Source organism: Psammomys obesus, unplaced genomic scaffold (assembly GCF_907164565.1).
Source record: "Psammomys obesus unplaced genomic scaffold, mPsaObe1.curated_primary_1811, whole genome shotgun sequence".
Classification (NCBI taxonomy): domain Eukaryota; kingdom Metazoa; phylum Chordata; class Mammalia; order Rodentia; family Muridae; genus Psammomys; species Psammomys obesus.
In genome coordinates, this window is record NW_026585689.1 from 13,493,504 (window position 1) to 13,519,974 (window position 26,471).

The 26,471-nt window shown below is 37.9% G+C and overlaps 1 protein-coding gene across 2 annotated transcripts in view; it reads right to left on the minus strand.

The window, feature by feature from the left end:
* Window positions 1-26,471, minus strand: part of Epha6 (EPH receptor A6) — a 979,971-nt gene that overhangs the window by 107,807 nt on the left and 845,693 nt on the right. For both annotated transcript variants that reach the window (XM_055594395.1, XM_055594404.1), the window contains one exon: window positions 6,583-6,792. In XM_055594395.1, coding sequence (XP_055450370.1) covers window positions 6,583-6,792 — 210 coding nt within the window. The remainder of the gene's footprint in view (window positions 1-6,582; window positions 6,793-26,471) is intronic.

Here is a 26,471-nt window from a genome sequence, read left to right on the forward strand (position 1 = left end):
CTTTCTTTCTTTCTTTCTTTCTTTCTTTCTTTCTTTCTTTCTTTCTTTCTTTCTTTCTTTCTTTCTTTTCCTTGGATGCAGGATATCCTTGAAAGCTTTGGCCACTAAGGTGGGCTGGAGGTATACTACCTGGACTTGCCTACATTTCAGTGTTTGTCAATGGCTATATAAGGAAGGGTTTATTATTTAAAAGAATGCAAATCTCAACTATTCTAGTTTATCAGTAAAGATTCAGAAGCCAGATGCTGGGGTAAAAACCTGTTAGCTTAGAGAGGCATGGAAAGTAATTAGCTAACCTTTCTTCTCAGCTCAGGTCTGGATGGAAAAAACCCAAAAGGCTCGTTATCTCAGCTAACAGCCCAGGAGCTAACAGCCCAAAACACCCCAATGCCCAAGGCTTGTTAGCTTAAAGCCCCCCAAAAAACAGGGAGCTGAGGAGCTGAAGCCTAAGTTAATCACCTTTTCTTCTCCACATTGTCTTAAATATCCCTCAACTCAAAGTCCTTCCTACTCTTTAATCCTTGTCATCTGGTTTCTTGCTCTTTCTCTTGACCTAGATATAATTTTATTAAACCTGTGTACAGAAAACTCTTGGATTAAAGGTGTGTGCTAGGGATGGGTGAACCACACCATAATCACCAGTTTACAACAAACAGAAAGTTTTTGGATTAAAGGTGTGTGATAGGACTCAACCACACCAAAGAAACAGGATTTTACAGTTCACAATGTTGAGGTTCACAATGGGAACAAATATCCTGCAACAAGGGCCTGTCTGGTTAATACTCAGTCTACCTTGGGAGACTTTCTAGATTCCACCCAATGAATCTGGTACTTATGTGCCCTGCTGCCAATTTATAAACCATAAAGTTGCTTCCTTATAATATGTGTGCACGCCTTGTATTCCTGGACTCAGACATTTAGGTAGTCAATGCACAGTGGAATTATATGTTAGGTCAGAATTCATACTGTATGAGTAATATGTGCAACTTGCATTTTTTGGAAGCTGGCACAGTACAGCAAGCTTTGTTATTTCTTACAGAGTGGGAGTATTTTCTTGTGAGTAATCTGAACCCACTTCGCAATTGGTCCGCTGAAGAAGAGTGCCCTGGTGTGGCAGCTTCATAGGTAATGGTGCTGAATATAGAATAAAGGAGTAGGCTTAGACCTAAATCAGGACCAGTGAGCACTCAAGTGCAGGAACAAACATTCGAATTCTAGTTATATTTAATTGCAATTTACCTCATCCCTTAACCTACATTACTGAATTTTATAATGTAGAAATACTGTCATATATTATAGGCATATTTTAAATATGTATGTAAAGGATTTGTTCAAGTATAGTGGGGTGAATTCTTTGCTCACATCTCTTCCTGGTCTGGCCATTTTGGATCACAGAACTGTTCCACTTGTTTGGCTGCTTGTGGACCAGTTTAGTGCCATGGTGAGCACTGGATCCCCTGAGCCTACACTATTTAGTGAGTTCTCACTGCTTTTTTGTGGTAATTTTTTAAAGCCCACTACTGGAAAACACTTATTTATTTGGCTTCTGTTTTGATTTAAGAAATAATAGATTTGGTGTAGTCTACAATGAGAAAGAACATGTGTCTGGAAATGAAATCAAGACTAAACACTGATTTTTTTTTTTTACCACAGTGTCTTCCTGTTTCTAAATATTTCACAAAACTGTTTCTGCCTCAATCCCCTTCTTATGGACATGATGAAACATTACAAATAATGGGACAATAGTAACTATATTTATACAAAAAGAAAATAAAAAATAATTTATAGTAAAGTTGTGTCCCAAGATTGTACACACTGATTAAACTTTAAAATAGAATCAAACTTTCTTTAATAACTGAAGGAAGCTTGATTTTAAATGTTGTATTCATGTAAATGGTTTAATAAAAAGTACTTTCCATATAAATTACCATTCTTACTTAATTTCAATGGATTTAAATGAATTGTAGCATAGTTTCACAAAGCAAAAACATCCTTTAAACATATTATTCTTTTTAACTGAGAAATACAAAGGAATTTTGGGGCTAAGTACATGTCTATAAATTTAAAAAGGTTTGTGTAAAGTTTCAACACAGCAGTGATGTTCACTGTCATTACCCCAATGAATCTGAGCTAGAGCAGCTATGAACTCCTTTGTTGTGATTTTACTTGTGATCTAATGCTGGTCTTCAGGGCATCTTTAATGTTCTATATCATGATTAATACAGTCTCTCCACAACTAGCTATTAAATCTACTTATAATAATCTCTTTTTAAATTCCTCCTTTTCTAGAACATTTGAATCTTGAATATTATATAGTCATAATGATATCAACCTCATTCTCTCTTCTTTATTCTAGCTGCCACTACTCTGATAAAGCCTGTATGAGCTTTCGATTTGTGTAGCAATAATGCCTACCTGGAAATCTGACTACTAATTCCTCTTCGCCTTTAATCCGTCATTCATTTCTTTGTTGTTGTCAACAATATCTTCTATGACAGAAATCTGCTTTTTTTGTTCTCTCATTTGTGCAAATCAGTGTCTGTTTCCATCTTTTTTTAAAAAAATTTTCACAGTTTATTCATTATGTATCCCGATTGAAGCCCTCTCCCTCAACTCCCCCAGTCCCACCCTTCCTCCCTCTTCCTCTCAACCCTGTCCCCCTAGCCCACTGAAAAGGGGAGTTCTCCATTATTGGCATCTGCCCATACCTTGTTAAGTCTCATTAGGACTGTTTGTATCCTCTTCCTTCTTGGCCTAGCAAGGCGGCATCATCATGGGAGAGTGGTCAGAGAGCAGTTAACTGAGTTCATGATAGAGGCAGTCCCTGATCCCATCACTCAGAGATCCACATGGAGACTGAGCTGCCAATCAGTCACAGGCCACATCCGAGCAGGGGTGTAGGTCCTCTCCGTGCAAGCTCCTCTGTTGGTGTGTCAGACTCTGCAGGACCCCCCTGGGCGCAGATCTTTTAGTTTTATTGGTCTTCTTGTGGGGCTCCTGTCCCCACCGTGACAATATATTCCTACCCTTCTCCTCCTCCGTAAGACTCCCCGCACTCTGCCCAAAGTTTGGTGCTGAGTCTCAGCATCTGCTTTGATCCCCTGTTGGTTGAATCCTTTCAGAGGACCCTCTATAGTAGACTCTCATCCTCATTCTGTTTCCTCTCTTCCATCTATTCTGGTGTCTATCCAGTTTGCCATTCTGAATGAGATTTAAGCATCCTCCCTAGGGTCCTCCTTAGTCTGTAGTCTCTTTAGGTCTGTAGATGGCTGTCCTATATTATATGGCTAATATTCACTTATTAGTGAATGTATACCATTCCTGTCTTTCTGTTTCTGGGTTACCTCACTCAGGATGATCTTGGTTAGTTCCATCCATTTGCCTGCAAATTTCATGATTTCCATGTTTTTAATAGCTGAGTAGTATTATATTGTATAGATGTATCACAATTTCTGTATCCATTCCTCCATTGAGGGACATCTGGGTCGTTTCCAGATTCTGGCTAATACAAACAAAGCTGCTACGAACATAGTTGACAAATATCCTTATTGAATGGTGGGGCATCTTTTGCGAATATGCTCAGGAGTGGTATAGCTGGATCTTGAGGTAGTGCTATAACCAATTTTCTAAGAAAGTACCAGATTTGTTTCCAAAGTGGTTGTACAAGTTTACATTCTCACCAGCAATGGAAGAGGGTTCCCCTTTCTCCACATTCTCTCCGCATGTGTTGTCACTTGAGTTTTTGATTCTAGCCATTCTGATAGGTGTAAGATGGAATCTCAGAATTGTTTTGATTTTCATTTCCCTGATGACAGGATATTAAACATTCTATATTCCTCTTTTAAGAATTCTCTGCTTAGCTCTGTAATCCATATTTAATTGGATTATTTGGTTTGTTGGTGTATAATTTCTTGAGTACTTTATATATTCTGGATATTAGACCTCTATTGGAGGTAGGGTTGGTGAAGATCTTTTTCCAGTCTGTAGGCTGTTGTTGTTTTGTTCTGACAGTATCCTTTGCTTTGCAAAAGCTTTTCACTTTCACGAGGTCCCATTTTTTAATTGTAGATCAACAGTATTAGCTGTTGGTGTTTTGCTCAGGAAATTGTCTCCTGTGCCAATGAGACTGAGGCTTTTCCCCACTTTTGCTTACAACAGATTTAGTGTGTCTGGTTTTATGTTGATATCTTTGATCACTTAGACTTTAATTTTGTTCAGGGTGATAGATATGGATCTATTTGCATTTTTCTACATGTGGACTTCCAGTTAGATCAGCACCATTTCTTGAAGATGCTATCTCTTTTCCATTGTATGGTTTTGGCATCTTTGTAAAAAATCAGGTGTCCATAGGTGTGTGGGTATATTTCTCGGTCTTCAATTTGATCCCATTGATCCACCAGTCTGTTTCTCTACCAGTACCATGCCATTTTTATTACTGTTGCTCTATAGTACAACTTGAGGTCAGGGGTGAAGATACCTCCAAAAGTTCTACAGAAATTGTATTTTAAACTACTCAACTCTATTTGCTGTATAATAGAATATACTCAATCTTGGTGTCAAATCTGATCAAATTGAATATGTATATAGATCCAATGTTGAATTATCCAGTCATTTTAGGAGGACATTACGTCTAGCTATGGGCTTCTTATTTTAAAGAGCAACTAAATTGTTACTTAATAAGTTGTTACAAATATATTTGTATATTTATATATGTATATGAATCTATACAAATTTGTACATACACATATATATATATATACATATATATGTGCATACAAAGCTCATAAATTACTTTCTTATTGTATTTTGGGTAGAATACATGTGTAAAAAATTTTAAAATACTACAATTAATATTTTACACAATAATGTAAAGTATCAGGATTGAATTTTCCTTTTTTCACACTTTTTTTTTTTTTCAAAGATAGAGTTTGTCTATGTAGCCTTGGCTGTCCTGGACCCTCACTTTGTAGACCAGGCTAACTTCAAAATCACAGCAATCCACCTGCTTTTGCCTCCCTGAGTGCTGGGGTGACAAGCATGCGCCACCATGCCTGGCACTCTATTTTTCTTTAATCTAAGAATTAGTACAAGTTATGTGTTTGTAAGATGAAGGGAAAAACTCTTTAGAAAAGTGAAAATAAGTATAATATTTTCCAAATAGAAGATGGAGTTTGAAATATCAATTTTTCACTAAAATGACTAATGTATTTTCAGGTTCTATAGATTTTTATTTTCATAAGGTTTTTGGTTATATTAAAAGATCAATGAATATCTCTACCTTATATATCTGGCTTGGAGACTAATTTATTTTCCATGAAACACTATTTTATATTGAAATTGTGAAAATGTTGACAAATTATCATAGGACATTCCAGCAAAGAAAAATAATAAGCATATAAAATATGTTATTGATGTGAAACTTTCATCTACCTCAAGGCTTATTGAATACAGTGAAACTTCAAAATATTTAATAGAAAATGAAATAAAAGGAAATTAATTAATGGGGTGCCATTTAAAAGTTGTTAGCAAAGTTAAAAAAAGGAAAAAAAGAATAAATAGGTTTTGAATAGTTTCTTCAACTTTCATTTTCACTGACGCTGATTTAAATCTCAAATGTATCACTAATGAAAATTTTAATAAACAAATGACAGTCACAACTAAAAATTAACAACTTTGCCATACTTTAGGAGGGATGTTGAAACTAAATTCTTCAAAACAATATCAAAGGAGTAAAATACAATGAATTGGCTTGGAGAGTTCAAAAATATTTAAGACATTCATGCTGAACTTGACATTATATAATTTAAGATGATAGTTTAGTTTTAAAGCTGTAGCCTTTTATTCCTGCCTTCTTTTCCCCAAAGTACTACTTGAAAAATGGTTTAGAGACTCTTTATAAGTCTCCAAAGAAACATATGTCATTCATTTGTAAGTGTGTCTGGACCAGCCAATAATACTTAAAAAGGAGACATTTCTGAATCTCCGGCTCCTTATTATCCTTGAAGTATTAAGGGCGATGTTGCTGACCTATAAAAAAGTATATTTAAAGAAGGCTAGGCATTGAAAGCTAAAATACCTCTTCAAGGGCACAGTTAATCTGGAGGCAGTCATGCATCGACATCAGGACTGTATGTTCCAGGGCACCAGAAGCCCAAAGATGAAATTTTAGAAGTCTTTTTTTTTTTTTAATTTTAAATTGCAATTTATTTATTTATTACAATTTATTCACTTTGTATCCCAGCTGTAGCCCACTCCTTCATCTCCTCACTCTCCCACCCTGCCTCCCTCGTCTCCTCCATGTAATCCCACCCTCCTTCCATTATCTCCTTCATACTTCTCTCCAAGTCCACTGATAGGGGAGGTCCTCCTCCCCTTCCATCTGACCCTAGCCTATCAGGTCTCATCATTCTTCGCTTTTTAAACCACAACAGCATCAACAATTCCCTGAGCCTTCAAACACAGCAAATGCTTTAAACTAAGTAATAATTAGTTAGAAAAAGAGTGAAAACGCGAACAATTATTCCAATAGCGTTAAAAAAACTAAAAGCAAACGGTGGGAGGGAAGAGGGGGCCGAAACTTACAGTTGTCGTATAAGCGGCTTCTGGATCGTCTTCCAGCACTCGGGAGAGCCCGAAGTCAGACACTTTGCATACTAAGTTGCTGTTGACCAGTATGTTCCTGGCTGCCAGGTCTCGGTGAACATATCCCATGTCAGAAAGATATTTCATGCCCGACGCGATGCCCCGCAGCATGCCGACCAACTGGATGACAGTGAAGTGCCCATCATGCTTCTGTGAGAGAATCACACCTGTGTGTTAGTTGACTGGTCTGACTACTGTGTGCATGCACATATGCAGTAAACTGAAGCGTGGATTCATTGTCCAGGACCTGCTGAATGTGCATCATTCTGCTGACCACTGCTGGTCTTCATAACAAAGCCCAGGACCTGGTTTGACATTTAAAGGAAAAATAAAGCTAACTAGAGGCAATGAAGAACTAAAGAATGACAGACAGCAACAAGCCAGGTCAACCTCCTGAGAAAATTATGTGAAAGACCTAAAAAAAAAAAAAAAAAAAAAGAGGAAACTGAAGTAAAATGGTGTGAGAGCAAAGACTACAGAGAATACACAATGGACATTTTGTATTTCTAAGCCTTGCTAGGGCTGCACAAGCAGGCAGGAGGGCAGTAAAGTCTATGATTGGGAGAAATTCATGTGGTAACTAGAAATGCAGTGAAAATGGCAATCAGGCTAGGCCATTCCAAACAAACAAACAAACAAACAAACAAACAAACAAACAAAAAACCAAAAAAGCAAAAAACAAAAAACAAAGGTATATAAACAAAAAAAATTAATTTCGGAAAGCTTCATACAAAAATAGAATAACACAAGTAAACCGAAAAGAACTAGATTTTGTTTTCAATTACACTGGGCAAATACAAAAGAGAGTGCTTAAAGTTGACTGGATAGCTTTGGCTGGAAGAATTATCCTAAATACTATAATGTGAACACAGCCAGGGCAGTGTTATATAATAACAATACATAATTTCTAATCCTCTCACCTAGTGTTTAAAACAATTCATAATTTACAAAAAAGCAAAAGTATTCCAATGGTATTTTGTGGGAAACGCAAGTTCAGGCAAAGTCAAATACATACAGTAGTCTTGGTGTCAGATGAGATGTGAATAGAAATAAAAAAAGAATTTATATTAATTTATTTAATTGTTTGGAAAGTGTTGTCTCCAACAAGTTCCAGAGAAGCAGAAGATTTCAGTTGTGTTTTTACACCAGGCCAAATTAATTTATGAATGATATTAAAAGTAGATTTATATACAGTAAGACATTCAGGTTATATTGTCTTATATAGCAGAAGCACACATACGAATAAATAAATTTTTCTGTGTTACAAGCTGTTGTTGCAAATGTTTGATAAAATTACAGAGTAGCTTAGTCACAGGGTGATGAGACCACTGACTCCTCACAGCCTCCTTCACAGTACTGTCCCACCAGTTATACAGAAGAATAAGCTTGCATTATAACACCCAATCTCTCTGATAGCCCTCGTATTATAGCTCCATGTTCCGGTGCAAGGTAAAGAAACAGAATGTGTGTGCATTAAAGCAGGCTCTGCTGGATAATTACTGTGTAAGCGATAACCTAGCAAAGGAAATCCTTGGTGTTATTAGCTCTTTAGGTTTTCAATCCATCTTTGCAGACAGTCCACTATTACATGAATTGGCCTCGGCTACCATGTCTTCTACCTACCTCTCTCCTATTAGGAATCTCAAAATTTGAGAATTGAAAACATAAATTCTATTTTTTTTTTCTGAAAAGGATTACACTACACTTTAAAAGGTAATTCTTTCTCAGAAAGTAAGGTTCCCACAGATCATAGCTCTTCTCAGGCAGAATTTCTAATCAGTAGAATGAGTTCATGGTCCCTCTGAGGAAACAAAGAATGCCTCTTTCTCTTTTCTGTCCATGTGTAGTGCTCCAGTCCAGGCCTTTAATAAGATTCGTGTACAAAATACACAACCAGCTTCTGGACTGTTTTAACAATTGGTAATAGTTGCTGAATATTTGTTATCATTACATGAAATTTTATAATTACAATGAATCAGAATATTCTGATTCTGAAAAAAACTCTGTTGACGCTCTTTACCTGTGTACATAAAGAGAAACAGATTCATGAGGCCATGTGGAAATGTAATTTACAGTCTATTCTGAGGATGCCCCAAAGCGCAGAATTATTATCTTAACATCATTTGCCTTTCATTTGCAATAGTGAGCCTCATTATGCCCGTGCATGCACACACATATCAGGTATCTTGTCGATTCTTACCCCCCTATTAGGTATGCCTATGGCTTGCATTCCTTTTCATTTCTGGTCCCTCCCTTACCAATCTCCACAGCCTCCCTTGCGCTGGGATTGCAAACTCAGATCCTTTATGTGGGCATTTTACCGACTGAGCATCTTCTCCACACCAATACTAGCTAATTTCGTTGAACAGGATGATGTCAATCCATGTTCTGGAGTGAGCACATTGGTTGCATTCTTGTTTCAAGGCTGAAGAATGTACCATTATATACATCGTGTTTTCTCTTCTGTGCGTCTGTTAATGGGCCCCTATGCTGACTTTATGATGGCTCTCTTGTGAATGGTGTTGTGATAGAGGCCATAAACTCATGCAGGTATCCCTATTTTACGCTGCCTTGGAGTCTTTCGGGTTGTAACCGATGTATGGGTTGTGTGGGAGTTCTAATTTTATTTTATTTTTTGTGAAATATCCGTACTGATTTTTTTTTCATAATGACTGTATTAGTTTACATTCCCAACAATGTTTTTTAAAGGTTCCATTATCACATCATCACCAACATTACATCACGTTCTTTTCAGCAGCTTTAGTAACACAGAATTCCCATAGCATAACATTCATCCTTTTAAAGCACACATCTGTTTTTTCATTTTTATTTTTATTAATTACGGTTTATTCACTTTGTATCCTACCTGTTGCTCCCTCCTACTCCCAATCCCACTCTCCCTCCCCCTTCTCCAACCTTGTGCTTCCCCAAGTCCACTGATAGGGGAGGTCCTCCTCTCCTTCCTTCTGATCCTAGTCTATCAGGTTTCATCAGGAGTGGCTGCATTGTCTTCTTCTGTGACTGGTAAGGCTGCACCCCTCAGGGGGAGGTGATCAGAGAGCCTGCCATTGAGTTCATGTCAGAGACAGTCGCTGTTCCCATTACCATGGAACCTACTTGGACACTGAACTGCTATGGGCTACATCTGTGCAGCGGTTCTAGGTTGTCTCCATAAATGGTCCTTGGTTGGAATATCAGTCTCAGAAAAGACCCCTGTGCCCAGAATTTTTGGTTCTGTTGCTCTCCTTGTGGAGCTCCTGTCCCCTCCATGTCTTACTATCTCCCCCTTTTTTTCATATGATTCCCTGCACTTTGCCCAAAGTTTGGCTATAAGTCACAGAATCTGCTCGGATACCGTGCAGCGTAGAGCCCCTCAGAGGCCCTCTGTGGTAGGCTCCTGTCCTGTTCCCTGTTTGCTCCCTCTTCTGATGTCTATCCTCTTTGCCTTCCTGAATGGGGATTGGGCATCTTAGCCAGAGTCTTCCTTCTTGATTAGTTTCTTTAGGTGTACAGATTTTAGTAGGTTTATCCTATATTGTGTATCTAATATCCACTTATGAGTGAGCATATAGCCTGTGTGTCTTTCTGCTTCTGGGATAGCTTACTCAGGATGATCTTTTCCAGTTCCCACCATTTACCTGGAAATTTCATGATATTCTTGTTTTTTTTTTTTTTTTTTTTTTTTTTTTTTTTTTTTTTTTTTTTTTTATTGCTGGGTAATATTCCATTGTGTAGATGTACCATAATCTCTGTATCCATTCCTCCACTGAGGGGCATCTGGGCTGTTTCCAGCTTCTGGCTATTGCAAGTAAAGCTTAAAGCACACATCTATGCACTGTCGCACTCTGGTATGCCCAGTAGTCTCACTACACTCGGCAACCACTAAGCTGCTTTCCACCACGATGGGGTTTCGCCTGCTCTCAACATTTCCTAAGCAGAGATATGCAGTTTTTTGCAACTATCTTCTTTCATGTTGTAGCCTAAGGTTTCTGAGAGTCTTTCACATTGTAGCACATATCTCTGTATTGATATTGTTTCTGTATTGGTACTTCTTATTCATTTTGTATTCATTTAAAAGTTGATGAATATTTGAATTCTTTCACATCTTAGTGATTAGGCATGTGAGTTTTATTTTATTATTATTATTATTATTAGTTACATTTTATTAACTCTGTATACCAGCTTATCCCACTACCTTATTCCCTCCCAATCCCACCCACCCTCCCTCAGCGACTCCCTACCCCTTTCTAAGTCCACCGATTGGGGAGGACCTCCTCCCCTTTCATCTGACCCTTTTTTATCAGCTATCTTCAGGACTGGCTGCAAAGTCCTCCTCTGTGGCCTAGCAGGACTGCTCCTCCCTTGGGGGGTGGGGAGGTCAAAGAGCCAGTCATTGAGTTCATGTCAGAAATAGTCCCTGTTCCCCTTACTATGGGAAACCAATTGGTTATTGGGCTACCACGAGCTTCGTCCCAGCAAGGTTCTAGGTTATATCCATACATGGTCCTTGGTTGGAGAAACAGTTTCAGAAAAAAACCTTGTGGCCAGATATATTTGGTCCTTGTGGGGCTCCTATCCTTTCCACATCATACTAATTCCCTTAGTTTTTAATGGTTTATTTTAATGTTGTTACTAACAGTTGATGAGACCTGGATGAACTGCTTTTCTATCAACTGCATGTCAGTTTGTGCTCTAACAATAACAAGCAGTGTCATTTAAAAATTGAGACACTGGTGTGTGAAAACAGTCTGAACCATTTTGTACATGTTCCCCCCCCCCATAGGCCACATGATATTCTTTATTAATTTCTAACTCATTTGTCCAAGATTTCTTTTGGAGTGCATAAAGTCCACCTGTTTTCATAATCACAGCATGACATATATCTGCTTTTTTACCAGCAGGGTTTATTTTTGTGTGAATGGCACAAAGCTCTCATAAGTAAGAGGTCAGGAGCCTAATATGAATCAAGACAGTAACCCAAACAAAAAATGATTGCTACTTTTATGTTTCATGCTGAGAAAGCTAAAAACAGCTTTTTAAAATTTATCTTTGGTGGTAAATGAAATATTAATTTCTCCAAATCTTGTCTGTGATTACATACCCACAAGATCAAAACCTGTGAGACAGACTAAAAGCAAGAATGGGCACAGTGGACACTAAATAGCATCATATTAAAGAATAGGACTTCAAGAGTGGGCTTGGGGTTTGGGTTTTTACAATAACCAATTTCCAATTCAGGCTGACCCTGCAAAGGTCTGGTGGCCTTGGATTATACAACTTTCTACAGCCATGGTTATTTTCAAGACAGAAAGTCAAGTTAAAGACACTAACCTCTAAAGTGCCATAATTCCCAGCACGTAGGACATTTGATCCCGAGAGCTTACCCTAAAGTGGTAGTTTTTGAATGCAAATCTTCTTTCTATAACCTATTACCCTGGCTAACTATCTGTGACAATGTCTGTATCTTTTAATGTGCCTGTTTAGCTTGGCTTCCATCCATCTACGTATTTATCCAGTTTTCATAAAATATCACCCAGATGAAAGGTAAGCTCCAAAGTAATTAAATATTACTTGGTGTGGGCCTATTTTAATTGCTACTACATTGGCCTGGAGAAAATACACAGCATTTTAAAATCACTATAAACCAGTAACAATCTTAAGTTTTGCAGGTAGTTTTTCATTTAATTCTGAAAATAACTTATGAGATATAAGTGTAGTTATTATTACCATCATACAGTGGTGGAGTTGGGGTTATAAACACTATGCTATGGCTCCCACCTCTATAGGGGATCATGTGATTGAGTGTGGGGTCAGGAATAATTGATAATAGTAAAAGTTTCAAGAATATGCAATGACAAAAAAAAATGCAGTTAAAAACAACTGTGTGACAAACCCAAGTGTTTCCTGCTGTATTTGCTCATGTTGCATAGTTGGGACTTCACTGCAGCACTGGCTTTGAACACACACATGTGCTTTGCAATACACATGCTGTCATGCCATGCAGTGTCAGGGGATACTGCTTGAAATACATCAGCTCCTACACAAGACTCACATGATGAACTGCAATGTTTTTACTGAACACATGATGTTTTCTGCAGCAGTAAAAACATAATGCTATAATTATGAAAAACAAAGACAAAGTCTTCTTGTATAATTCTTTAGCACATAAGTATCAAACTGGCATATTCTTGGGTTGTATTGTATTAGAATGGCTGAGTTTAAAATTTGCTAATTTTGAGGAGCAGAGGTGAGATTCATAAAGAAAACCATTCAACGAATATTTGTTTGGAATTAGAACAGGCTTTCTAATAACATCTGAAAGGGTGCTAAAGCTACTGCCATTTTATATTACGTATTTACATAAAGTAGTACTCTCAGTATTGATGATTCTGAATCAAAATATTGATAAACTATGAAAGCATTAAGGATGCTCTGTGTCCTGTATTTTCAAGGATTTAGCAGAGTCTCAATCATTTAAAAATATTTTCAATTTTCAAAAAGTATTCAATCACTTAAAATAAATGTATATGTTTTATGTGTATGAGCATGTGAGTGAGTACAGGCATGTAAATGACAGGCTATACATGTGGATGTTAGGGGACAATTCAAGTGTTTGTTTTCCCTTCTACCTTATTGAAAACAGGGTATCTTGGTCACTTCAGTAATCACTTCAGCAATCACCAGGCTGTCTGGCTTATGAGCATCTTGAGATCATCTTGTCTCTTCCCCCCTCTTGTCAGAGGACCCCTGTGGGTACAGACAAATGCTACCTCCTCTGGCTTCATGTGGGTTCTGGGTTCCCAAACTCATTCATTACACTTGGGCGACAAGAGCTTTTCCTCCGCGCTATCTCCCCAGCACTAACACTTAATTCCTTTACAAAATATTCACTTATTTTATGTTTACGAGTGTTTTGTCTGCGTGAATGTGTTGGCACCATGTGCATGCCCGGTGCCTGTGGAGGTCAGAAGAGAGTGTCAAATCCCCCTTAGAACTGCAGTAGTAATGGCTGAGCCAGCAGCGGGTGCTGTGAACTGAGCTCAGGTCCTCCTCAGGGATAACAAATGCTGTAAATTGTTGAGCCATTGCTCCAGCTCCCAAGTTCTAATTCTTTTTTATTATTATTATTTTTTAATTACACTTTATTCATTTTGTATCCCCCCATAAGCCCCTCCCTCCTCCCCTCCCGGTCCCACCCTCCCCCCTTTTCTGCATGCATGCCCCTCCCCAAGTCTACTGATAGGGGAGGTCCTCCTCTCCTTCTTTCTGATCTTAGTCTATCAGTTCTCATCAGAAGTGGCTGCATTGTCAGGGTTCTAGGTTATCTCCATGGACAGTCCTTGGTTGGAGTATGAGTATATCCACTTCTTTAGTATGAAATTTTCTTTTTTGTCTGTAAGAAGCAATGAAATTGTGTGTGGACAAATGTATTGATTTAGACCAATAATGCCTTCATGATTTATTATTAGTCAATGGTTGATTTCTATATTTATGTTTATATACATACATATCTAAGGTTATATAGAAGTTTCCTAGGTGAAAGAAATTTTGCGTAGAGTATTTTAAGAAGCCCTGAACTAGATGAGCACGAATTATTATATATTAGAATTTTTAGAAAAAGTACTAGCCTTGTCTTTACCTATCCTGGGATAGTTCAGACAGCACTATATGGCATATTAAATTATGCCATAAAAGATCTCTGAAAGTATTAAACCAAAACCAAGAAAGCAAGAACATTCCAGAAAAATAAACAAAGGCTGTTCTATTCATCGATGTCTGGGTAAGAGGAATAGCCCAATTTATTCAAAATGATGCACTGTACAATATTTTTTTCTAGAAATAATGTAACCGTTCTCCTAACAAAATCCATATCCCCCATTTCATTCATTGACAGCATCACTTTTAGAAATGTAGTTTAGGAACTGGCTTTCTTGAGTGGTTAATAAAAAAGTTTGAATTTAAACAAAGCCTCCCCCCTTTTTTTAGCATCTTGTGGTGTTCTGATTGCTACTGCTGTGATATTCCTATTATTCCATAAACAATAGATTGTTTTCTTAAGGCTGGGCATGAGCTTATCCCTTTCATGTAGGACTTGTATTATAGCATCCACTATGCTGACATCCTTAGTGCAGTGCTTGATAAATATTAATTCCAATTCAATTGAATTGTTTACGAGGGGTGGAGAAAAATGTGAGAACACTGAAATTTAATATCCCTGGGCTTCCTCCTGGAGATTAATCAAAAGGAAACTGTGATTTTTTTTATATGACATATAGTTTCTTCCCTGAAAGGCAGATCCAAATGAAAGCAAGTGAAGGTGGCATATTTACACGGTGTATTTGGAACGTAGTAGCTAGAATTCTGTTTGTTTTCACCCTGTCCTTTTTGGCTTTCTCAACCTGACTGCTGAGAAACAGGAGTTTACCCTCTACCTGACAGGAAGGGTGAGACTGATTGGAAGGGTTTTCTGAGAGCTATACATAATAATGACTACTATTCTGAAAGCTGCAGAGAGCTCCATCAAGCCCTCCCTCAGACCCTGGGGCACAGCATCCACTAGATCCAAGCTGTCACTGGCATGTCACATCATCTCGGCAGCAACTCCAGCTGTTTTGATGGTTTGCAAGGCCCTCCTCTGTGAGGTGTACCCACATTAGCCTTTTCGATGCTCATTCTCAGACAGACTTCGGGTAGCTGGCCTGACCTTAGAACGAATATTGGATTAGAGTGTCATGCTATACAAAGCTACCATATCATTTTCTATTGAGCTTTGTGGTTTGGGAAATATGTCCCAAATACAGAAAACCAAAATCTTATACTGTCATTGCCTAAGTCTCTTCAATGATAGAAGATATAGTGTTTCCGTAATGAATATGAAATCGTGACTGTCCTTTAGATTTTTAGTCCTCAATTCTTATTTTGATTCATCTTTCTGTATTTACCCTTAAAAGATGTAACTGCTAATAAGTTGGGCTTATACAATTCCCTCATTAAGAAATATTGACTTTTTTACTCCCAAGACCTTTTCATGACAAATTTTGTCTTCTAGGTGGCCTTTTGAACAACTCCATGCTCTGGGACAATACTCAAGTGTCTACTGAGGGGCAATGATTGCTTTGTCTGATAGAGGTCAACATGAAACCTGAACCAAGGGAAGTGCTTGTATTATTTGTTTCTGTATTTATGAGAGACAGAGGAAAAGAAAAGAAATAGTAAAAATAAGTGGGGTCATTTTAAATAATGATGCTAAAACAAACATGACAGAATGACTGGTGCAAAAGAGAATGGTGTAAGGAGCCCGTGAATAGTTCTTAGCACACACCAATGTCTTAGATTCAGAATGAGTTAGTTTGGCAAGATAATGTAAAGCCAAGTAGGCTGGAGTCTGTTGCACGGGGAGAGTAAATAGAACCTAAAAAGGTTGATAAGGTAGAGTCAGGGAGAGCCATGAAAGTCAGCATAGTCAGGCTAGAGAGATGGCTCAGAGGTTAAGAGCACTGCCTGTTCTTCCAAAAGTCCTGGGTTCAAATCCCAGCAACCACATGGTGGCTCACAACCATCTAAAATGAGATCTGGTGCCCTCTTCTAGAGAGCAGGTGTGTATGCAGGCACAACCTGTATACATAATGAATAAATAAATATTAAAAAAGAAAGTCAGGCACTGTCTCTGACAGGAACTCAGGGGCTGGCTCTTTGATCACCTCCCCCTGATGGGGGAGCAGCCTTACCAGGCCACAGAGGAAGACACTGCAGACAGTCCTGATGAGACTTGATAGGCTAGGGTCAAATGGAAGGGGAGGAGGACCTCCCCTATCGTGGATTTGGAGAGTGGCATGGGAGGAGATGAGGGAGGGAGGGTGAGATTGGGAGGGAATGAGATGAGAGAGGGAGATACAAAGTGATACAAAATGAGAGAGCTGGGATACAAAGTGAATAAACTGTAATTAATAAAATAAATAAATTAAAAAAGAAAGTCAGCATAGTCAAAAGTCTATTCAAAATGTAAGGAACACTTGGAGAATGATTTCATAGTCAGAGAAGAATGCTACTTTCTTATCTTCACGTGGACAATGGAAGCTGATAATAAGTTTGGAAGTTATTAGGATAATCCAATAGAAAAACACTGGCTTTAATATGGTTCAAGATTTATTTTAGAAGCTGGACAGTAAAGTCTGCGATGAACTGAGCAGAAGAGAACCCTGGTTAAGAAATCTTCTATGGAACAGAACTTACCTTGTCATGTTTATCCTTATCCTCTAAGGGCCTAGCACCATGGTTGGCAAGTGACAGCTACTCAAGAGATAGCCACTGAATTAGAGGGAGAAGCCATTCAAGTCCACAGTAAGTAGTAAGATATGTTTCTTGAACTTTTTTTTTCTTGAACTATTTTTTAAAAGGAAAATCAGCCTTGCTAGGATTTTCTCCAAGTATATGATATGCGAAAAGGCTTTGAAATGCTGATTATACTTGGAGATACCTCCGCTTTTGAAAACAAGATTCTTTGACTATAAATAACCGAGCTTTGCATTTCTGCTATAGAATTAGAAAAGGGGGGATAGATATCATCTGATATTTCTGCTCTATATTTTGGTGGTTTATTACTGAAGAATCTTGGTAACACTGAGCCCACCAACCAGATAGCATTAGAGACTACCAAAGATCTGAGTAACATAGTTTATCAATCAATGTTCTCAAGCTCTTGTTAAAATGTGTGCATTGCTCAATAAAAGGTAGATCAGGCTAGTGATTCATGACCTATAAAGGTTAACTATGAGTAATAACATGACATCCAGTTGATGACAAGCTAGTTCTCTTGAGCAGAATTACTAAAATTATACATTATTCATGGAACACATATTAATAAAGGATACGATTTTCAGCACAAGGCCTTGGTTACCTACAATGAATAAATCACGCAAATAGTGTAATAAAAACTATTGGATAATGGCAGTGTAAGGTCTAAAAAGAAGTTATTAAAGTTTGTTTCATGTGTATGTTAGAACACGTTTTAGCTCACATACTACAAGTTACATAAAATGGTTGTAACCTTTTAAAACATACCACAGTGGAGTTTTCTTTCAACCATAAAGGGAGACAAATGCAGCCAGTCCTCATGAGACCTGATAGGCAAGAGTCAGATGGAAGGGGAGGTGGACCTCCTCTATCAGTAGACTGGGGGAGGAACAGGAGAGGAGAAGGAGGAGGGAGGGTGATATTGGGAGGGGAGAGGAAGGGGGCTATAGCTGGGATACAAAGTGAGTAAGTTTGAATTAATCAAGTAAGTTTGAATTAATTAATTAAAAGAATAAAGCTATGCTGTTTGCTGGAAACAGGGTCATCATAGTAATTAAATTAAGTCAGTCTTAGAGAGACAAATTCACATTTCTTCATGATTTTTTCATTCTAGATTTAAATAGTTACATAAGGTTATACATGAACAGATAATATGAAAGCAAAATCAAAACTGTCTATTGGAAGAGGGAGTGATGAGAAAGGAGAGAGTATGTGGATGCTAGGAGGAATGTGTTCAAAGTATATTACATACTTACAAAAAATGAAGCTAAATAATAAAAATTTTAAAAAGCATACAAAACCAAACCAAATCATAATGGCAATTAGAAGGTTAAGACCAGGAAAAATTATTATAGTCAAACTCTGGCTTAAGTAGTAACATGGCTGTATGAGAAATGGTGTATAGGAAACTCAAGCCAGTACTGTTCTTTATGTGAAGAACCTACAGTCAATGATCTAACGGACCTTAAAGAGAATCTTTCATTATTTTGCTAAATAGCCATAGTAACTGATCACATCTTAATGAGGATCTCTGTATTCATAGACCCATGAAGCTCTCAGTATTCATCTGAGAAGCTCCTTTTAGCACTGGGTGGCAGTTAAGATGGAGATTTACAGACAGTAGGAGAGCAGAGAACAAGTGTCTGTGGAGAACTCAGGCACAAATGGGACACATATATAATATTTCTTCCTCTCAAGGCCCAGGGACCATCCAGGAACAGAGTGTTGAAAGATGACAAAAGTCAGTGTTTGAGGAGGATCAGGACAAAGCGTCTTTTGAACATGACAGGATTATTGCACTCATGAACTCATTGCAGGCATAGTTAACTACACAATACTTATACAGTCAACATTTCAGCAGGCATAGAGGAAGGACTCAGCAAGGCTCCGCTTGAGGAACTATTGACAGTTGAGGCTACTTGGAGAGGAAAATCAGTTTTCTCGAGTGGTGCTGCACATTGTAGGCTTTGGCCCTGCTGATGGTCCAACACCCATAAGAGTATGGACAGTATTAACTAGACTCGGTGAGTTACATCAACAAGAGAATAGAATAAGCAGTTTTGGGGGCAGGAGGGTGGAGGAGTTGGAGACAGTGAGTGGGGAGTGAATAAGATAAAAATGTATTGTAGTCAAGCATCAAATTCTGTGGGCTGTCCAATCCTAACTGATGCATTTGTGATGCAACCCTTATACATAAGGCTCAGGGAAAATCACAAAACAATTGTAACAATTTAGAGGATCAGAATATCTGTTGCTAGGTAGCATTCTTTGGGTATGACAGGAATAAATGAGCCCATGATATCTCAACAGTGTGGTTGACTTAGCAAAACTGGCATTATGACAAGAGTTTACCTGGCACTGTGGAAGGGGAAATTCTACATGGTTCTACCTCAGATGAAAAGCTCCAGATGGTCAATGGTTACCGAGAGAGGTTTCTAAAAGGGAACAGAAATGATACTACAAAGGTTGTGCAATTCAAAGTGATTAGCCTGGGATACATATACATCTAAGCAACAGTAAATAGATTCAATAGGTGGCATATACAAGCACGCATATATACACATGTATTTAGGTACTTATATATTAACATGTACAAACATGTAACAATAATAGAGATATCCAGGATATACAAAGAACTAAAGAAGTTAAAAAGCAATAAATCAAGTAATCCAATTAAAAAATGGGGTACAGAGCTAAACAGAGAACTCTCTGTAGAGGAACATCGAATGGCAGAGAAACACTTAAAGAAATGCTCAACCTCATTAGCCATTAGGGAAATGCAAATCAAAACGACCCTGAGATTTCACCTTACACCCATCAGAATGGCCAAGATCAAAAACTCAAGTGACAACACATGCTGGAAAGGTTGTGGAGAAAGGGGAACCCTCCTCCATTGCTGGTGGGAATGTAAACTGGTACAACCACTTTGGAAGTCAATCTGGCGCTTACTCAGACAATTAGGAATAATGCTTCCTCAAGACCCAGCTATACCACTGCTAGACATATACCCAAAACTTGCTCAAGTACACAACAAGGACATTTGCTCAACCATGTTTGTAGCAGCTTTATTCGTAATAGCCAGAACCTGGAAACAACCCAGATGTCCATCAACGGAGGAATGGATACAGAAATTGTGGTATTTTTACACAATGGAATACTACTCAGCAATCAAAAATGAGGAAATCATGAAATTTGCAGGCAAATGGTGGGATCTAGAAAAGATCATTCTGAGTGAAGTATCCCAGAAGGAGAAAGACAAACATGATATATACTTACTTATATAGACCTAAAAGATATGATAAACATAATGAAGTCTATACACCTAAAGGAGATAAACAAGAAAGCAGACACGAAGTGATCAATCCTCACTTAGAAAGACAAATGAAATATGCATAGGATGTATGACAGGAGACTACCGCAGAAGGCATCTGAAAGACCCTACCAAGCAGAGTTTCAAAACAGATACTAAGACTCATAACCAAACCTTTGGGAGAAGGGAAGTTAGTATGACACGGAAAAGATAGGAGCCCCACAAGGACCAAATATATCTGGGCACAGGGTTTTTTTCTGAAACTGTTTCTCCAACCAAGGACCGTGTATGGATATAAATTAGAACCTTTGCTCTGATGAAGCTCGTGGTAGCTCAATAACCAATTGGTTTCCCATAGTAAGGGGAATGGGGACTATCTCTGACAGGAACGCAATGGCAGGCTCTTTGACTCCCCACCCCCCAAGGGAGGAGCTGTTCTGCTAGGCCACAGAGGAAGACTTTGCAGCCAGCCCTGAAGATACGTGATAAAACAGGGCCAGATGAAAGGGGAGGAGTTCCTCCCCAATCAGTGGACTTGGAAAGGGGCAGGGAGAAGCTGAGGGAGGGAGGGTAGGATTGGGAGGGAATAAGGGAACGGGATACAGCTGGGATACAGAGTTAATAAAATGTAACTAATAATAATAAACAATAAAAAAAGAAAAAATAGGAATGATTTAATTCTGCCATCTCAGCAGATGCTGAAAATACGTATACAAATGAGTAGATGAGAGCTTTGATTTGAGTCAGATGAAGTTAAAAGCGATTGGAAATGATGGAGGAAAAGTGGAGACAGTTTTAGCCTTGGAGAATAAGGGCACGGAGAAGTTGTGTTACTATAGGGAATTTACAACAGTAAGAATTGAGTATTTGTACATGGTACTGGCATAGAAACTGACTGGTGGATCAATGGAATTGAAAAGAAGACCCTGAAATAAATCTACAAACTTATGGACACCTTATTTTTGACAAAGATGCCAAAACCATACAATGGAAAAAAGACAGCATCTTTCACAAATGGTGCTGGTCTAACTAGATATCCACAGGTAGAAAAATGCAAATAGATCCATACTTATCACCCTGCACAAAACTAAAGTACAAGTGGATCTAATACCTCAATATAAAATCAAACACACTAAACCTGTTAGAAGAAAAAGTGGGGAAGAGCCTTGAAATTATTGGCACAGGAGACAACTTCCTGAACAGAATAGCAACAGCACAGGCTCTAAGAGCAACAATCAATAAATGGGACTTCATGAAACTGAAAGGCTTCTGTAAAGCAAAGGATACTGTTGTCAAAACAAAATGACTACCTACAGTTTGGGAAAGGATCTTCACCAATCCTATATGTAACAGAAGGCTAATAACCAAAATACATAAAGAACTCAAGAAGTTAAACAGCAACAAATCAAGTAATCCAATTTAAAAAATGGGGTACAAAGCTAAACAGAGACTTTTCAAGAGAGAATATCGAATGGCAGAGAAACACCTTAAAAAAGCTCAATGTCTTTAGACATCAGGGAAATGCAAATCAAAATAACCCTGAGATTTCACCTTATACCCATCAGAATGGCTAAGATCAAAAACTTGAGGTTCGAAACTTTGAGCTGGAAAGGATTTGGAGAAAGGAGAACTCTTCTCCTTTGCTGGTGGCAATGTAAATTCGTACAACTACTTTGGGAATCAATCTGGTGCTTTCTCAGGCAATTAGGAATAGTGCTACCTCAAGATGCAGCTATATCACTCCTTGGCATATATCCAACATATCCAAAACATGCTCAAGGATACAAACAAGGACGTTTTCTCAACCACGTTCATAGCAGCTCTATTTGTAATAGCCAGAACCTGGAAACAACCCAGATGTCCATCAGCCAAGGAATGGATACAGAAATTGTGGTACATTTACACAATGGAATGGTACTCAGCAATCAAAATCAAGGAAATCATGAAATTTGTATGCAAGTGGTGGGAACTTGAAATGATCATCCTGAGTGAGGTATCCCAGAATTAGAAAGACACACATGGTAGGTACTCACTCATAAGTGGATATTAGATACATAATATAGGATAAACATGCTAAAATCTGTACACCTAGGAAGCTAAGATTCTCAATTCCTATTCAGAAAGGCAAAGAGGATGGACATAGGAGGAGGGAGAAAACAGGGAACAGGACAGGAGTCTACAACAGAGGGCCTCTGAAAGACTATTCTACAGGGTATCAAAGTAGATGCTGAGACTCATAGCCAAACTTTGGGCAGAGTGCAAGGAATCTTATGAATGAAGAGGAAGATAGAAAGACCTGGAGGGGACAGAAGCTCCACAAGGAGAGCAACAGAACCAAAAAAATTGGATACAGGGTTGTTTTCTGAGACTGATACTCCAAGCAAGGACCATTCATGGAATTAACCTAGAACCCGTGCACAGATGTAGCCCATGGCAGTTCAGTGTCCAAGTGTGTACCCTAGTAAGGGGAACAGGGACTGTCTCTGACATGAACTGATTGGCCTGCTCTTTGATCACCACCCCCTCAGGGGGTACAGCCTTATCAGGCCACAGAAGAAGACAATGCAGCCACTCCTGATGAAACCTGATAGATTAGGATCAGATGGAAGAAGGACCTCCCCTATCAGTGCACTGGGGGAAGGGCATGGGTGCAGAAGAAGGAAGGTAGGATTGGGAGGGGAAGAGGGTGACAGCTACATGTGGTATACAAAGTGAATAAAGTGTAATTAATTAAAAAATAAAATAAAGAGAAAAAATTGAGTATTTGAGGATCTGGGTACTGGACTTGAAGACAGACCTATAAGACCAAAAATAAAAAATAAATAAAGAGAAAAGAAAAGAAAAAAATTTGCTGAGGGAGAGTTGTATAGAAGGGAGAAAAGAATTTTCTTCCTATCTTTTTAGGAAACTCCTAGCTCTATTTCCTATTGGATATTATATCCTTTAGCTGGACAGTGTGTAAAAGAGACTTTCATGGGTCCATCTAGGAACTTAAGTGATACCTTTAAAAGAAAAATTTTAGGAAATTGCATTATGAGTTCTGAACAGTCTATAGGTGACTTCAATGAAGACAGTCCATGGAGGAATACTTTTATGACTAAAGTTTAAAGTTAAAATCTAATGCTGATATGTTTCTAAATCAGAAAGTTGGCCATGTTATGACAATTTAGCATGTTGCTGAATGTAAGGAGTATGGCTAGAACTTATTTGTAGGTTTGAAAGACCAATAGAATAGTAATTGAAAAAAGTCAATATCTGTTTTCAACTGAAAAATCTGTTGACTTTTTCGTAGTTTTCTTATTGAAAGTCTTATAATTTTATTAATGATTAATAAATAACTCAAACCATTCTTTGGTAGTCATAATTTTAACTTACACTAGAAAGAAGATAGCAGATAGAATCAGAAATTTTAATCATAAAGACACTAAAAGTCATTTTTTTCCCTATTCCTTCAGAATCTAGAAAGAAAAGCAGATACAGATTTGTGAAGCATGGTAGCTAGATTTTAGAATTACACTTAAAAAATAAAATGGATCTGAGTATAACAGAGCTTAAGCTTTTCAAGCTTACTATTGAACTTGGGAAAATTTTAAAAACTTTTTGGTAAGCTTTTCATGAACATAATATATGTAACTTACTGTGTACAGCTTCTATATGCATCCAAGAATATTTAAAGTTGTTTGAGTTCGTATTTGGGTCAGAGAATCATTGAAGTGCAACAATAATGCTCTGGGAAGGATTTATAGAATGTATTTGTGCATGTTTGCATAGAACTCAATATGTAGTTATATAATCCAGAGTCTCCTGTATGATTGAAACCTAGAGAGAAGATCACAGACAAGTGCAGCTAGGTACATGGAATATTTCTATTTACAAATACAAGTTTGCATTTTATGTCAGTTAAAAAGTACCCCAGCCACAACGGCTAAGATTAAGAAAACTGATAGGGCTAAACAGGTGTCTCAATAGTTAGAGCAGCAGCTGTTCTTTTAGATAACATGGCTTCAACTAATAGTACCTAAATGGAGGCTCACGACCATCTGTCGCTCCAGTTCCAGGGTACGCAATGCTCCTTCTGCCATCCTTGCACACTAGCCATCTACTTGGTGAACAGATATGAATGCAGATGAAACACCAGTACATAAAGGGATCTAAGAAAAACTGAAAAGAACTGAAAGAAAAAGATACCCAGTGCTGCTGAGGATGCAGGGAAAGAGAAACCCTCTTTCACTGTTGATGGCTTTGTAAACTAGAGCAGTCATTATGGAAATCGGTGGGAGAGAATTGCCAAAAAGTTGAAAATTATCTGCATTATGATCCTCCTTGGCATATGCCCAAAGGACTTGATATCCTTCTTCAGAGATACTTGCTCATTTGTGCTTGTTGCCTTTCCTTCATAATAACCAGGAATTCTAACTGTCCCACCAGTTTATAAATGAATAATAAAAATGCGATCCATATACACAATGGAATTATATTCAACTGTAATGAAAAAGGAAGCCATGAAATCTTCAGGTATGTGAATGGAACTGGAAAATATTATACCCAGTGAAGTGACCCAGTCCTGGAAAGATAAATATACAGACACAGGATGTTCCCTCCCTTTCTAGCTTTAACATTTTGAGGACTTTGTATGTGAGTACTGTATTTACATCATTTCCTCCGCTCCCTTTCAAATTCATGACATTGTCACCATTATTGTTAAATGCAGCCTCCTGTCATGTTTGGAAGATATATCACGGTACATTTTGTTGTCTTCAGACTATTACAGCCTTTGTTCCCCATCTTCTCTGACTTCCCCTGAGCATTAGGTATAGGTGTTGTATCTAAAATGTATCAGTTAAGATTGAGTTACCTACAGTCACTTATTCTCTGAACTTTGTGGATCTCTGCAATAGTCACCATCCATGCAAAAGGAAGAGAGTTACACTTGAGTGTGTATAGAAGGGTAAGTATTTCTAATGCAGTGAGAAGCTATATTGTTTTCAGAAAATGGCAATAGTGGGTTCTCTTCCTAGTCTATGTCCTCTCCAGTAAAGAGTACGTTAGCTGCATTTACAGAACCCTGCATGGATTTTCTACTGACTGGGTCTTTGGCAAACCAGATGTTAGTTTACTTCCAGATAAAAATGCTAAATTTTACTCTGGGCATTATGTTATTTTAGTTGACTCCTAGAAACTGAGATCAAACCCAATTTCCTTAGACATTGTAGGTTTTACAAGTAGGAAGGATTATTCATTGCTATTCTCCCTTGGCAGCTTGCATAGCATCTCTGGATACTATGAGCCAGGTCTGAGGGACAGTCAGTTCTAGCTTGATTCTTCCAAATTCTGTGTTCAAGTATGTGGTGTCTTGAACAATAGCATCATACCTTCAAGTTCTAGGAAGTGAACAGTAATATCTTATCTTGTTTGATGAGTTTCTCGGACTATCTCTGACCAACAACTTAAAGGAAAGTTTTCCATGACTGAAACTTTTTTTTTGTTAGATATTCTCTGCCGTTTAGAGAAAGCTTATCATCCTGCTTGAAGTAACTTGGAGAATCTGTGTGTGTGTGTGTGTGTGTGTATATATATATATATATGTATATATATATATATATATATATATATACATATATATATACACACTCCAAGTTACTTCAAGCAGGCTGATATATATACATATATATACACACATAGACACACATATATATGTACATATACTTATATACATATATGTACACATATACATATGTACATATATGCATATGCTCCAAGTTGCTTATACATATATATGCATACATATATATACATATATATGTATATACAAATATACGTACTTATACATATATATATATATATGTGTATAGGTGTGCTCACGCACATTATATGTGTTTTTAAGTAAACAAAAAAAATGCTTTTCTTGCCTTTTCCAACATTTCTTGGTTATTTATCTTTATTTCCTCTCCATCTTTATTTCCCATTCCCTCCATCCCCAGTTAGTCTCCTGTCTCATCTCTAGAGAGGATGTTCTCACCCATTTGTGGACCATCGCTGCATATATTAGATTTGAGTGTATAACCAAATGGAGAAAGTACAAAGGAATTATGAAAACAAGGACAAAGAGCTCTAGAGAGTGGTGATGACAGGCTCAGGGCGCTGCTATGAATGGGCAAAGGAGGGAAAACGGTGGGCAGAACACACACACACACACACACACACACACACACACACACACACACAC